The sequence below is a fragment of the Phascolarctos cinereus genome, unplaced genomic scaffold (genome assembly GCF_003287225.1).
Source record: "Phascolarctos cinereus isolate Bilbo 61053 unplaced genomic scaffold, phaCin_HiC Scaffold_5;HRSCAF=322, whole genome shotgun sequence".
NCBI classification, from domain to species: Eukaryota; Metazoa; Chordata; class Mammalia; order Diprotodontia; family Phascolarctidae; genus Phascolarctos; species Phascolarctos cinereus.
The window spans coordinates 443,402,266-443,418,844 of NW_027555958.1; the positions used below are offsets into that span (position 1 = coordinate 443,402,266).

Consider the following 16,579-nt stretch of genomic DNA (forward strand, 5'->3'; position numbering starts at 1 on the left):
ATTAATTAGCTCAAATTGCTATGAGTTAAGAACCACCCCCATTATGCTAATATATAAAAAAATTTTTAGGGGAAGCTGTGTGACCCTGAGCAAGTCACTTAATCCTGTTTGCTTCAGTTTCTTCATCTGTAAAATGAACTGGGAAGGAAATGGCAAACCACTCCTGTTTCTCTGCCAAGAAAACCCCAAATGCAGTCAAGAAAGTCAGATACCAGTGAAATGACTGAACGACAACAAACAACAAGAGAAAGAAGAGTGAGGCGTCGGCAGTGTCAGCCTTAGGGTCACCTCTCTAGCAACCTCAAGCTGGAGAATCCGCAGGCTGCTAGCATCGACGCAGCACTTCAAGGTTTGCAAGGTTCTTTACATTTGCTATCTCATCTGATCCTCACGACATCCTCGTAAGACAGGTGCCATTATGATCCCCATTTTACAGATGAGAAAACTGAGATAGAGAGAAAGGATAAATGATCTGCCCAGGGTTACATACTAGTAAGTGGCTAAGGCAACATTTGAACTTGGCTCTTCCTGACTGCAAGCTCTGTTCTCTATCCACTTGGCCATACAGATAGGGAAAGGTGATTTCCTAGACAGCTGCAGCCTCTTAGAGAGGAAGGATTGATTCATTCATGAAAATGTCCAAGTAAAAAGGGGAACAACAAAATAAGTAAAAGGTACAATGGAGTAGATTAAATATTGTTTAAGGTCCATAATCTGCCTTTCGGTCCATAAATGCAGGAATTTCAGGCTGTTCTGAAAGCTGTAGCACTGAGGTAATTCCTGGGCAGGGCTAGCCTCCTGGAGAGAAGAGGACACATCTAGTCACTGTGGAGCTGAAAATACAGCAAAAGAGTAAGTCATAACAGAAGGGAGCAAAAGACCTGGACTTTGTCCTCTGAAGTTACCACAGAGCTCTCCATCCAGCATACTAATGATGGAAGGGGGCTGCCTCTTAAGCAACCCCAATTTTATATTCCATCCAGGGGAATGCAAGCCTCCAAGGAAGTAGGATGGATGACCATGTACCTGGGATGACCAAACACCAGTGGCTGAGTGTCTAACAGCCTTGTGTACATTTTCCTGACATAAGACTCCAAGCCCTCAGAGTAATACAATGAGACTGGACGTCAGTATGGGGAACTCCAGAGAAAATGGGCCTCACCAAGAGGTTGGAAGGTGCCTATCTGGCATCCACAACTGTGTTTCCCTTCCAAAAGGAGTCCAAATGATAAGATTGTAACATAAGTCTAGGGACTATATATAAGGACTTGAAGGAAGAAAGACTAGCAGGAAAGGGGGGTATTAATGGACTCACATTTTCTGTGGGGTGAAATAAGGGTCACCCTATACCTGATATGTGTATTATTACCTTGAGTACTACAGAGGAGCTAAGGATCCTTTTACCTACAAGCTATATATTCTGAGATTTCCCAGAGGGAAGGGGGAGGGCAAAAACAAGGCAAAAACTGGAGTGATATTTGAGGACCACCCCCAAGATTGAATCTGGTCTGTGTAAGCCTGGAATCTGGGGTACTGAGCCATACATTAAGAAATCATACATATTCACCTACATTAAATATACTAAAGATTCATTCATGAAAATGTCCACGTAAAAAGGGGAACAATAAAATAAGCAAAAGGTACAATGGAGTAGATTAAATATTGTTTAAGGTCCATAATCTGCCTTTCGGTCCATCAATGCAGGAATTTCAGGCTGTTCTGAAAGCTGTAGCACTGAATTTAAGATGAATACTAAGATAAAATAGACAGTTACTTTTGAAAGTTAAGCATACTGTAATAACATAGAAATACTGTTTATAAAAGATGTAATCTTTAAGAAACTCAGTCATTTGATTTTGTAGTTCTGGTGTCCTAAGAAATATAGCCACTGATGAGATGTTTCATATCTTTCTCTGCAGGGGACCTTTAGTGAAACACAATTCTGCCCATTTAATTTCCTGTCAAAATGATTTTGCAAAAAGTCATGGAAAAGTTTAAGTTTTCATTAATCAATTAGGAAATCTGGGACAGTAAAATCTGCTCCTTTATCTCGAAAATATCACCTATTCTGCACAGATGTTTCCTGCACCACAAACCCGAAGTCTAACCTGGATGGAGTCAACAGCAGACAGGAGATTTAACTGTGTGTCACACCAGGAACATATTTGAACAGAAGCTATTACCTGGATAACTCAAGCCAAAGACCAGTGATTTAATCTTATAATAATTTTTCCATTTTAGAGGTAGGGTGGAAGGACTCTCTATAAAGCCAAGGTTAGTAAGCATCAGCTAACTCCCTTCAGGACAGGATCAGAGACTTAGAACTGGAAGGGACACTGAGGGCCATCATGGTCAACTCCATCATTTACAGGGAGGACCCTCAGGTCAAGAGAAGGGAAATGACTTGGCCTTGGTCTTGCAGGTCATAGGTGAGAGAGGCAGGATCTGAACCCAGGTTGGTTAGCTCTGAGTCCAGCATCCTCTCTACTAAGACATCGCATTTGTCTATACTTAATCCAAATGAGGATGTGAGAGCAAAACAATCTTTAGGAAAAGAGTTCAATCACTTCAATTCAACAAATAGTTATTAAGTGTTCGCTATGGACTCAAAGCTCTGTCAAGTACTGAGAGAGATAACAATACAGGAGTGAGGCACCTCCCTACCTTGAAGGAAGTTACAGATTATCAGAATATTACTTGTTAAGAAAAATGACTTGGCTCCACATGATTAACAATGTTAATTAGTCTATTTCACTTCCCTGACACAGTTTGAGCTGACTGGTTAGTGTGTGTGCATAAACAACACAAAAGTTTAATAACTGAAATGTCTTTACAATTATACAATTTTTATGCTATTATGTACTTAAAAATTACTCAGAAGCTAAACCCATAAACCTCAGACACTCATGATAGAGTAAAATTTCATCTGACTTGAACTCTTTCCTTAACTAAGGATTACTAAGAAAGATGATCAGCAGTAACTCCACAGAAAAGAAAGCCACTGACAATAGGCTCTTTGGCTGAAACTATAATGTAATCGGTCCCTTTTCTGCTGTAGTAAATCCATCAGACTAAACATAAATTGAATCTTTTTTTGCTCACAGAGGCTCTTGCAGAGACATGCATTCTCACTGTACAGTATTGCAGATATAAAAGTAAAAGGCACAGGAAATTGGACTGACTCTACACTGGCATGTTCTGGAAACTTGCCTTTTCAAATAAATCCCAGATACGGTTTTTATTTATTTGTCATTTATTTCTCCTTAAAATTGAAGGCAGAAAAACCCAAACACACTCAATTCAGGGTCCCAATTTCCTGCATTCTGGTTAACAAAAAAGTTTTTATGCAGTTTCTTTACTTGGGATAATGTTTGCTGATGCTAATCATGTTAATCATATAACTTTGTAATGGAGAGCCATAAAGCCTTGGCACAAAGTAAGCCAGATTCTTATGCATTGTCTTATCCTTAAAATGTCCTTCACTTTGGGAGACCCTAAAAGCATCAATGGAAATAACATATAGTTGTGAAAATATAACTTCAGTGTTTCACAAAATCATAAAATTTTAGAGATGGCAAGGACTTTAGTCCAATCTCTTCCTTTTACAAATAAGGCAAGTGAGACACAGAGAGGCTGAGCAATTTGTCCAAAACCCTACACAGCATCAACCAAGGGGCAAGTCAGCCTTGGGGTGGGCCTGGTCAGTGAGCTCTCCATTACACTGCCCCTTCACAGATAATACCATTCTTTGTAGATATATCAATGAATTTACAATGTCATCAATGGACGTGTCCTGCCAACAATGGAAATAGCAGCCCCTTCTAGGCAGATGTATTTTACCATAAAGAGAACACTGGGGGTCCGCCTAATGTTCTGGAAGTTTTCTTTTAGTGATTTTGAAAAATCTGCTATAATTTTATATAGTTTGGAGATAATTTGTTTTTCCCAAAGAGCATACTTCTAATTAATATGAAATGGAAAAGTAGGATTTAGTCTATAGAAATTAAATGCCTCCAGCTCCAGACATTCTCACTGGCTGTCCCCTAGGCCTGCAATGTTCTCCCTTCTCATCTCTACCTCCTGGTTTTCCTGGCTTCCTTCAATCCCAGGTAAAATCTCACCTTCTAAAGGAAGCCTTCCTCAATCTCCCTTAATTCTAGTACTTTTCCTCTAACTATTTCCAATTTATCCTGGATATAGTTTGTTTGCACATAATTATCTGCATGTTGTTTCCCCCTTTAGACTGTGAGCAGCTTGAGAGCTTGCTGCATCTTGATAATTAATCACATACCAGTACTGTAATATAATGTAATCTCGTACGTACGTGTGTGTGTATGAACTCGACCATCTTTTGCCTTTCTTTGTATCCCCAGCGCTTAATACAACGTCTGGCATATAGTAAGTGCTTAATAAATGCCTACTGACTTACTGATTACATATATCTGAACCTCATGTTATAGAAGAGACAACTTATAGTTATCAGACAGTGATCTTCACTTAGAACCTTCTTCCAGTTAGATCCTTAATATTACTTTTTTTGTACTTAGAGCAGGTGGCATACACATGAACAAAATACAACTAGCCAATTTTAAGGAAATCAGTACTAACCTCTAACACAGTAGGAAGAACAACAATCTGATTTCAAATAGCTCTGCTTGCTTCAAGGCAATTATTAATGGTTAACAGGAAGTTGGACTGGGTGAATTCTAACTCAAGGTTCCTTTCAGCTTTAATAGTCTATGATTCTATACCTTGAAGCATAATTTTACTCTTTAAATGATTACAGAGTTACAGAATTTTTGTATTTTTTTTATGAGACTGTTGGTTTCATTAATGATTTATCTGATGCTTAATCTTAACCCTCAGTCAAGAATATATCCACCAATTTTAACACTTATCCTAAGGGAAAATTTAACTCACATTATAGCAATCCACTTTATAATGCAATTTCCAGGACCACATTGTGGTGAAAATTGAGCACTCTTTGCAACCTCTTTGTGTACATACTTGCCCTTAGGGCTAAATGAAATCATACTAATGGCTAATGGAAGAATAAAGGTTTCCTTTCTGTGACACAGTGTCTAAAGAATTGTTTTGCTGTGGCAGAGGCTTAAATGGCTTAAAAACCTAGTGCGAAGCAGTCTTTCAAGAATCAATATTAAAGAAGAAAAAAGAATCAATATTAAGAAAAACATTAAAAGAACATATGCCAAATATTATATTTACGTAGATATGTATAGCCTATATAAATACATTAATATAATTTTGATATTACATTAAACATAATTTTTTACTTCTTGCTTTACGTAAAACAATTTTTTATGAAATCTTTGCATAATAGAGAGCTTTGGTTTTAATGCAAAACACTGGCTATCTTAATAAAATTCTTTTTTTGAAACATGATAGTTTTTTCTTTGGATAGGCAGAAGCTTTATAGGTTTATTAAAATAAGTTTCTTTCTCTTTAAAGAAATACATAAAATCTTACCTAATGTTTTAAATGTTTCTAATTCTTCTTGTAACACTTGAGTATCTGGAATTTCAGAAATCAAGGGAGCAGGTGGGAGAAACCAACAAGATGACATTTTATCATCAGCATACCTAGAAATAATTCAAAATAAAACATAACACTTGTCATAATTGCTATAATAATAAAAACATATAGTAGTATTATAATAATTTCACAAAGTATATAACCAGAAGTAATATTTACTAAATGTCAATAGTTATTATCTATCAGAATAACATTATGAAATAAACTTTTTTCTTTACACTGATCTTTCCTTCCTCTAAATTTATCGCTGCTGCATCTGATAATTAATCACACAGCAGTATTGTAATATAATGTAATCTCTATATGTGTGTATATATGTATGCACGTGTGTATGTACTCGAGCACACACTGTTAGAAAAATCTGAAACAAAAATTTACTGCAGGCGTGTATGAAGGAAAGCCTTTATTACACTTCTTGGGAGAAGCAGGCACACCGCACACTAGTGGCAGGTGCGCACTGGTACAGCAGTAAAATCAACTTTTAAATGGTTAGTAAAATCCATCCTCCTCCCATCTTAGCCTGGGATTGGACCGGCTCATTTGAGTTACACTCTTCCTGAACCACCCATCCCATGTTCCTCCATGTTCCTCCTTCTCATGTCAGCTCCACCCAGATAACACATCTCATGTTCAAGAACGGTGGCTATCTCCATCTTCGGGGTGTGCCAGTTAACATCCAATAAGCTTAGCAAGCAGCATAGTGGAGAGAAGCCTTGGCCCCATCCTGGACCCGATGGGTTGCAACGGGTTCAGCCTCCAGGGCTCTTTCTTAAGGAACTAGTTGTTTGCAGAATGTTTGGGGCACTTTCTGATCGGTTGAGGGACTATCCCCAAGATCTGGAAGTCCTTCTCAGGATTCCCTTGTTCTGTTGTGGAAGCCTAACTTCTAATACACACACACACACACACACACACACACACGTGCCTTATTTCAGCACCATCATCCTTCCAGTCACCTAGGTTCCTCTTCAGGGGTCATCTTCAGCTCTTCAACCTCCCTCAGGCCCCATATCCAAACAGCTGCTAATTCTCCTCCTTTCTACTTCCACATCACCTCCCATACATATGGCATCCTTTCTCCACTCACATAACCACGATCCTAGATCGAGTCCCTATCACATCTCAAATGGACTACTACAATAGCATCCTAAATGGCCAATCCTTAGCCTCCTCCCTTTCCGATCTGGACTCTAATACCTGCCAAGGTGCATGCCTGGATATGTCATACTTGTGCTCCCAGGTGCCTTCAGGATCAAATACAAACTTCTCTCTTAGCCATTTAAAGTCCTTCACAATCCGGCTCCAGCCTACTTTTCCAGACTTATTCCATATTAAACCTCTTCACGCCTTCCACTTTTCAGACCAACTGGCCTACCTGCTCTATCTCACATATGACATTCCATCTCCCACATCCACGTGCAAGAGAGAAGTGACCAATTTACTCAACTCAACCCTATGAACTTATCCTAGCACCATCCCCCTGGGCCAGCAACAGCTGATGGCAGTGTCCACGTGGACAGCAAGGACAAATGGATGCAGATTCACCACCAGCAAGGAGAACTCTGAGTACCCCATGAATGGGAGGAAGGGGTTCCCAGCAACCTGGAGCTCCGAGTAATTCCTCTGCCTCACGTGTTCTCTAACCTAAGCCCAGCAACTGCGGGAGAATGGACCGCAGACTTCAAGGGTGGTACCAGCTGTAAGAACAGTGTACCCCCTTAGAAACCACCTTCCCAAAAGCTAATTAAAGCTGGCTGACAAATGTCTCAACTGATAATATTGGGCATAAGCACACAACTCAAGCTGACGGCATTAGAGAATCACCCCTGCCTCCTCAGGGGCGTGCTTACAACCCTAAAGGGGAGATGTAGCCAAGCACCGGGGTCTCCCATAATCTGTGAGAATGGGAGTTGGGATAAGGATTAACAGAGTATACTTGGGCTACATGTCTTTTTCATACACTTTACTTTCTCATCTTTGCCAGCAAGAATTCCTAGCCTCCTTTCCTGATCCCAACCTCCCAACAGCTAGCGCCTTCTTCCCCAAATTATCTTGCATTTACTTTGCATACATCTTATCCCTATGCTGAGAGGGCAGTACAGCCTAGTGGGCAGAGAACTGAGCTGGCCTCTGGTCACAGGAAAACATTGGTCCAAGTCTCTCTTCTGACCCTGACTGATCACATGACCTCAGGCCCATCATTCAGATTCTCATCGTTGAGGAAATTTCAAACGTTAAATTTCATTGTTCAATTTCAAGTTTAGACAAGGTGCACTGACAGAGGAAGTTTCCTCACTGGGACCACAGGTTCGGTCCAAAAAATGTATTTGGCATCTAATCCATGTGTACGATTTCCCACATTGAAATGGGAGCTCCTTGAGCACAGTGACTAAATAGTCATGTTTTGTCTTTGAATCTCCATAGTCGAGCACAATGCCTTGCCCTCGATGAGCTTGAGTCAGTGGATAAGGATGAACTATGTCTTAGGTACTAAAAGAACCCAAGATAGAGCTCCATACTTGGTTCTGTCCTCTTCAACACTGTCATTAATGTCTTCCATGAAGATACAGATTGTATGTCAGCCAATCAATAAATATCAAGTACCTACTATGTGCCGGGCACTGTGCTAAGTGCTGGGAATACGAAAAGAAGCAAAGGACAGTCCCTGACCTCAAGGAGCTCATAATTTGATGGTGGAGACAACAAGCAAATAAATATATACAAACAGGATAAACAAGAAATGATTAAAAGAGGGAGGGCACTAGAATTAAGAGGATTCCTGCTTATAAAAGATTTCAATCACACAAAGCTGAGAGATTTCTCTAATACATTAGGCCAGTGGAGTTGATAGGGTATGGGCCCAAGCCAAGACCTTTGCCCCTTGCCCCAAAAAGAATTTGGGTCCCATTTGTCTACTAGCCCCAGAAAACCCTTAAGGGGTTTAAACTTTCTTTGACCTCACTCTGGTCTCCAACAACTGCCTGAGGCTATATTCCACTCAACTGGCCTTCCCTTATCTCTTGTTCTCTCCCTATCTCCCTTTGAAATCCTAAGGAAGAAGCCTAGTCTTTGATCTCACCTTTGATCTTATCAACCTCTTTTTTCCAGTTCTTTGTTACCCTAATAAAAGCCTAGCTCTTCATTGTCTATTCCCAGGTGACCCCATGGAGACACTCCCATTCTTCCTAAACTCCTCCCCCAGTCACCCAGATCCTCTTCCCAGCCCATCCTCTGGTCACCCAAAATTACTAGAATGTATGTAAGATCCACCCTGGCCCCCAATTATTTATTTATTTTTGGCTAAGCTATGAGGTTAAATTACTTGCCCAGGGTCACACAGCTATGAAGCGTCAAGTGTCTAAGGCCACATCTGAACTCACATCCTCCTGACTCTAGGACCGGTACACCCACTTTGCAACCTAGCTGTCCCCCTGGTCCCCATTTAAACGCCAAGATTTCTTCATGCCTGCTCATCCTTACTGGGGTCATTAATGTTCAGATTCCTTAAGAGTCTGGCCTGTATGGCCCATCCCTAATAAACTTTGTCTCTGGCTGAAAGAAGATTTGCGTCAAATTCATTTGGGTAGGGCCTGCCATGCCGTATCAGGGTCCCAGAACCCCAAGAATCTAGACCTTATCAGTGTCAAACTCAAATAGAAACGGAGGACCCATACTGAGTTAGAAAAGCACAAATTAACAATATTGGTGTACTGTGTATTGACTGTTACACATTTTAATTTGTTAAACATTTTGTTAAACATTTTAATCTAGTTTGGGCCACACTCAAGAGTTTTGCTAGCTGCCTGCAATCCTCAGGCCTCAAGTTTGATACCGCTTGAGTTATAGAGCATACCAATAGTAAGTCAAGAGAGAAGACGACCTAGGGAGGGACCTGGTAGTCATCTTCAAGTATTTAAAAGGGTATCATATGGAAGACAGATTTAGATTCATTCTGTTTAGGCACAGAAATAAGGAGGAACAACAGGATGAAGTTTCAAAGAAGCAGATTTCTGATTAATTTTCGTATAATTTTTTAAACAATTAGAGCAGTCCCAAGGTGAATGTGCTGCTTCAAAAGATTCTTAAGTTCCCCTTCACTTCAATTGGAAGCTGGATGATAACTTGTCAGTGATGGTACAGATTGGATTAGATGACCTTTAATGTCCCTTCCAATTCTAAGATTCTAGAATTTTCCAGTAAGACTTAGAGCCAGGAACTGTTTCTTATAATTTACGCATCCTCGCATCATCTAGAACAGTGCCATGCACATAGCACATGACTGTACCTACTCTTTTTCTTCCTCAAATTCACTCCCATGCCAACTACAGCTCCTGGCTTCCCAGCTTATGTCTTTCTCTTAGTCAGTGGCTCCAAACCTTTGCCCAGCATATTCAGCTGGAATCTATTAATCAGTGGGTTCTTCCATTGTAATACTGGAATGTTTCCCCTTTCCTCTCTATCCCCAAGTTACCACCTCCAGCCAGGCTTTTATTATCTCACACCTGGACTATTGGAAGAGTTTCCTAACTGATCTGCCTGCCTCCAGTCTCTTCTCAGTCTAATACATCTTACACCCTGCCATCACATACATTTCCAGGACATCCTTTTCATTATGTTGCTCTCCTGCTTAAAAGCCCTCCTCTCCTGGTCCTTTACAGTATAAAGTAAGAAATCGAATCTTCTGTACTTGGCATCATGGCTATCTATAATATATGCCTATAATATATACCTGTCCAATCTTATCATTTACTTCTAACACTACACTAACCTTGAAGTACCAAGTAAACCACCCTAGCTGAGAGAGGCTCACCTTGGCTTATGTTCTTCTTCTAATTAGAAATGCTAAATTTCTTCCACTCTACTTATCTTAATCCTTCCATCCTGGAAGACCAAACAAATTCCCTATACCTTTCCCTGTTCATGCCAGTCTAAGGATTTCTTCCTCTAAATTCCTATATCATTTATTGCTTATAGTATTTCTTTGACAGTTATAATAATACACATTGTATTATTTTTTATATGTAAACGCCTTGTCTCTACAACCAGATGGTAAGCTCCTTGAGAGAAGTTATATTTGCAATTTTTTTTGCCCCTCAATGCCATTCCCCCAACAAGTGACCACAGATTTGAATGAATGGATGGCTGAATAAAGCAGCAAGTTCAGTGCCTTCATTAAAACTGATAATAATAAAAAAAATGTAGACAAGGTTGCTTGTCACTAGGTAAATCTATGTCCATGAAAATACAGATAAAGCAGAATGTTTTAGGCTACCTACACTCTAATCTTTATTCCCACTTTCTTTATTCCTCTATCTCAGTTCCTATTCCTGTGCTCCTGATGGAGTGCTTGGGTGCATGTGTTTGGGTCCTTGTGCTTGGACCCCAATTTCTCCCTAGCCTCAGAAACACTATCCCTGACAGTTTCTCCCCAGCCCAAGGACACTGTGCCTAGCAATTACTCATGAGTGGGCCCCAGCAAGATCCTTATCTCTCTCCCTGGTGCAGTAACAAACAGCACCTGAAGGAATTATTAGTTTGAACTGGCTTTGCACTGGGTCATAAAGACATTCTTACCCACTGGACTATCTATACTACTGCCCTACCTCATTATCTACATCCTGGACTCCTCATTAACTGTATTCTAGACTTAAGACATATGTATACTCCCTACATCTATCTTGTCAAACAAGACATTGATTGGTGGCAGACTGGACAACTCTCAGTTACCCCTGAACTCTAGTTAACTTAGTGTCGTAAGCAGGGCTAAAACCACACCTCCATGTGGCCCCCCTTGTGGGCTTTTCCTAATGAACTCTGGGTAAAACGCCTGCGCAGTAGGTACAAGAAGTGCATGGTCTTTTAAGAACTGACCACTCCTTAATCCCACCCTGAATCACCTAGTTAGCATATTTGGCACATATTTTATTGCATTTTATCCTATATAAACTTTAAGTGTACCCCTTTAAGACTGCAGGATCTTTAAGAATCCTAGCCCGCTGAAAAGCGTAACAATAAACTTTGCCAACTTGACTTAAAGAATGCTTGAGTCTGTGAATTCATTCCAGACGACCCATCGAGCACTCCAGTCTTTGAGGGGTCACAACCTCCTACATCAGTCTTACCCACCATCATGCCTGTCATTTGCTTATATCATCTCTACCAAATCCAGACCATATTATCACTCCTGGAGGTGACCTCTTTCAGGCATTTGCCTGATCTGAAAAGGATAGGAAAAGCTAGAATCTAGATATGTGACCAATCTAAATAAGACCTCACTCAGTTTTTAGTCTGAATCAGTTTAAGATGCTAAGCATCTATCAAATCTCCATTTGTAATTTGCTCATTTACCAAATATCTGATTATTTACCAAGAGAATCATAAAACAAAAAGTCCTTAACTAGAAATATTCTAAAACAACATTCTGCTTCTAGGCGACATACTTACTTGTCAGTTTCATCTGGTCTCACAAAAAACAAACTATTCAATGAAAAAGGGCAATCATCTGAGTTAAACATTGTTGAAAATGGGCTGGTCTTCGGTCTATTAAAAAGAAATCAAAATTAGTTTATATCTTCTGACAAAGTTTCAGGAAAAACATATGACAATCAGTACGGTGTAATTGATACAGGGCCAGCCTTGGAATCAGGAAAACTTAGAGTTCAAGTTATGCCTCTGACACAGTCACGGTATGACCCCAGGCAAGTCACTTAACCATACTCAATTCCCCAAGAAATGCTTTATAACTATAGAGATTAGGTGTCAAACTAAGTCAGTGGAGGGAATTTACACACCTGGAGTTCCCCATCCCAAGGAAATAAGAAAATAACAGAACTTCGAAGATGACAGACATCAATAAATAGCTTTCCTAGATCAACTCACACCTGAGAAGGAATCTACGATATAGCCAACAAGTGATTATCCAGTTTTGGCTTTACTGAAGGCCTTGAAAAGGGAAACTGCCTCCAAGACAATCCATTTTGCTTTTGGACAGTTCTGACGTTAGAAAGTTTTTCTTTATAGAAAATCTACGTTTGCCTCTTCACAGCTTCCACACATCGCTCAGGGTTCTTCCATGGGGAACAAATACAAGTCTAACCCTCTTCCATGTGTCAGCCATTCGTATCCTTGAATACCGTGATCATGACCTCCCAAGGCTTCCCAAACATTTCTAGTTCTTCTGACAACTCTCCTAATATATGAAGTTAAAGACTTTCCACATTCTGCTGGTTGTCTACTTAATGTTCTCCAGTTTATCAACATCCTTAATACGTGGTAGTCCAAACTAGGTAGAATGGATAGCTAGTGGGCATAGTGGATAGAACACTGGGCCTGGAGTCAGGAGGACCTGAGTTCAAATCTGACCTCAGATACTTACTAGCAGTATGACCCTGGGTAAGTCACTTAGCATGTTTGCCTTAAGTTTCCTCATCTTCAAAATGAGCTGGAGAAGGAAATGGCAAACCATTCCAATATCTTTGCCAAGAATACCCCAAACGGGGTCATGAAGAGTCACACAAGGTTGAAATGACTGAACAACTAGGTATAATACTCCAGAACTGAACCATACTCCAACATGACCTGGGTAGAGAATTTTAGAATTATCACTTCCTAATTCCTTGAAACAAATCATGCTTCTCTTAGAGACCCAATGTCTCATCAGCTTTTTTGGTGACCATATCACTACATGAATATTTTTTTTCAGTCAAACTGCTGGCTAGCTATACTTTCCCTATCTTATACTTGAGAAGCCAATTTTTAACCCGAATTTAAGCCTTCATATTTCTTGCAGTTAAATCAGACTGTACTATTGCCTAGCCTACATCCTACCATCTTTTCTACAAGAACAGCATGAGATATTTCATCAAATACCCTTCTGAAGTCTAGGGAAACTTTATCTACAGCATCCCTTTTATCTACTAGTTTAGTAACCCTGTCAAAAAAGAAAATAAGATTAGCCTGGCATGACCTGTTCTTGATAAAGCCATGTTAGCTATGACTCTATGATCCTTCTCCAGTCCTTATATCACCACTTGACAATCTCTGGCTCAGCAATGGCATTGGTCAGTTCTTTCAGAATCAGCAGATGTAGCTCATTTGGACCAGGGGATCTGAACTCATCAAAAGAAGCTAGGTTCTCTCTGATGAACTCCTTACTTAACAACTTTCTATTGGCCACTTTTGTTCTGTCCTTTCACTCCAAAAGTTGGCTCTGCCTTTTCTCTGGCCCCAGTTAACCATGATCCCTCCAACTCCAGGCAGCGTTCTTAGCCCTATTTCAATCCTCCTTTTGTCCCCAATAGATCTTAAAAACGAAATCCACTTTTGTGGTTTTCCTTAGCTTTCCTTTCCAGACTAAGTTCATTTTGAGCTTTGCCTCTATTTTTATAGTACAGTATTATATTTTCTTTCATTCTGTTACCTACTCTAGTTTCTATATCCTGTCCACACCTTTAAAATCTAAACGAAGCCAAAAAAAAAAAAAGATTTGCAAAGGAAGTCTAAAAGGTTACTGAAGAAAATACTTCCTTAAAAATTAGAACAGAGCAACTGGAAGACAGTGACTTTATGAGAAATCAAGACACTGTAAAACAAATCCAAAAGAAGGAAAAATTAGAAAACAATGTGAAATATCTCACTGGAAAAACAACTGACCTGGAAAATAGATCCAGGAGAGAGAATTTAAAAATTATTGGACTATCTGAAAGCCATGATCAAAAAAAGAGCCTAGACATCATCTTTCAAGAAATTATCAAGGAAAACTGCCCTGATATAGTAGAACCAGAGGGCAAAATAGAAATTGAAAGAATCCACAGATCTCCTCCTGAAAGAGATCCCCAAAGGAAAACTCCTAGGAATATTATAGCCAAATTCCAGAGTTCCCAGGTCAAGGAGAAAATATTACAAGCTGCCAGAAACAATTCAAGTACTGTGGAAACACAATCAGGATAACACAAGATTTAGCAGCTTCTACATTAAAGGACCACAGGGCATGGAATATAATATTCCGGAGGGCAAAGGAGATAGGATTACAACCAAGAATCACCTACCCAGCAAAACTGAGTATAATCCTTCAGGGGAAAAAATGGTCATTCAGTGAAAAAAAGGACTTTCAAGCATTCTTGATGAAAAGACCAGAGCTGAATAGAAAATTTAACTTTCAAATATAGGACTCAAGTGGAACATGAAGAGGTAAACAGGAAATAGAAATCATAAGAGACTTATTAAGATTGAACTGTTTACATTCCTGCATGGAAACATGATATTTATAACTCATGAGACCTTTGTCAGTATTAGGGTATGGAGGAAAAATATATTATGTATGATATAGATAGAATAGATAGATAGATAGTAGATAGATAGATAGAGGGCACAGGGAGAGTTGAAGATTAAGGGGTCATATCTGGAGAATAAAATTAAGGGATGACAGAGGATGATACTCGGAGAAGAAGAAAGGGAGAGGTAGAATGGGGTAAATTATCTCACACACACACAAAAAAAAACAGAAAAGTCTCTTACAGTGGAGGGGAAACAGGGGAAGGTGAGAGGGAATGAGGGAATCTTATTCTCATAGGATTTGGCTTAAGGAGGGAATAACATACACATTCAATTGAGCATGGAAATCTGTCTTACCCTACAGGAAAATAGGGGGAGAAGGGGACAAGAAAGCAGGGGGATGATAGGGAGGAAGGCAGATTGGGAAAGGGGGTAATCAGAAGTAAATACTTCTGAGGAGGGACAGGGTCAAAAGAAAGAATAGAATAAATGGGAGGGCAGGACAGGATTAAGGGAAATAGAGTTAGTTTTTCACAACATGTCTACTATGGAAGTGTTTTGCATAACTGCACATGTGCAACCTATATTGAGTTGCTTGCCTTTTCAATGAGGGTGGGTGGGGAGGGAGGAAGAAAGAAAATTTGAAACCTAAAGGTTTAAAAACATATGTTTAAAAAAAATGTTTTCACATGCTACTGGGAAATAAGAAATACAGGAAATGGGGCACAGAAGTCTATCCTGCCCTACAGGAAAATAGAAGGGGAAGGGGATAAGAGAAGTGGGGAGAGATAGAAGAGAAGACAGACTAGGGGAAGGGATATTCACAATGCATGCCATCTTGGGGTGAGGGGAGGGGTGAGATGGGGTGAAAATTTGGAACTCAAAAACTTGTGGAATTAAATGTTGAAAACTAAAAATAAATAAATTTATATTTCAAAAGAAAAAAAAATAGCCTAACCCAAATGGCAAAAGAGGTTCAAAAGCCAATGAGGAGAAGAATGCCTTAAAAAACAAAATTGGCCAAATGGAAAAGGAAGTCTAAAAGCTCTCTGAAAAAATACTTCCTTAAAAATTAGAATAGAGCAATTGGAAGATAGTGACTTTATGAGAAATCAAGACACTGTAAAACAAATTCAAAAGAATGAAAAAATAGAAAACAATGTGAAATATCTCACTGGAAAAACAACTGACCTGGAAAATAGATCCAGGAGAGAGAATTTAAAAATTATTGGACTATCTGAAAGCCATGATCAAAAAAAGAGCCTAGACATCACCTTTCAAGAAATTATCAAGGAAAACTGCCCTGATATTTTAGAATCAGAGGGCAAAATAGAAATTGAAAGCACCAAACCCCTCCTGAAAGAGATCCCCAAAGGAAAATTCTTAGGAATATTATGGCCAAATTCCAGAGTTCCCAGGTCAAGGAGAAAATATTGCAAGGAGCCAGAAAGAAACAATTCAAGTACTGTGGAAACACAATCAAAATAACATAAGATTTAGCAGCTTCTACATTAAGGGACCACAGGGCTTGGAATATAATAATTCCAGAGGATAAAGGAGATAGTATTATAATCAAGAATCACCTACCTAGTAAAACTAAGCATAATCCTCAGGACATTCAGTGAAATAGAGGACTTTTAAGCATTCTTGATGAAAAGACCAGAGCTAAACAGCAAATTTGACTTTCAGACACAAGACTCAAGAGAAACATGAAGAGAATCCAAACCTACTGGGTAGTTCAGTTAGCTCAGCC

The 16,579-nt window shown here is 39.5% G+C and overlaps 1 protein-coding gene across 1 annotated transcript in view; it reads right to left on the reverse strand.

The window, feature by feature from the left end:
• Window positions 1-16,579, reverse strand: part of HFM1 (helicase for meiosis 1) — a 140,519-nt gene that overhangs the window by 111,110 nt on the left and 12,830 nt on the right. The window contains exons 2-3 of the mRNA XM_078156573.1: window positions 11,998-12,093; window positions 5,488-5,600 (exon numbers count right to left, since the gene is read on the reverse strand). Of these exons, the coding sequence (XP_078012699.1) occupies window positions 5,488-5,600; window positions 11,998-12,093 (209 nt within the window). The remainder of the gene's footprint in view (window positions 1-5,487; window positions 5,601-11,997; window positions 12,094-16,579) is intronic.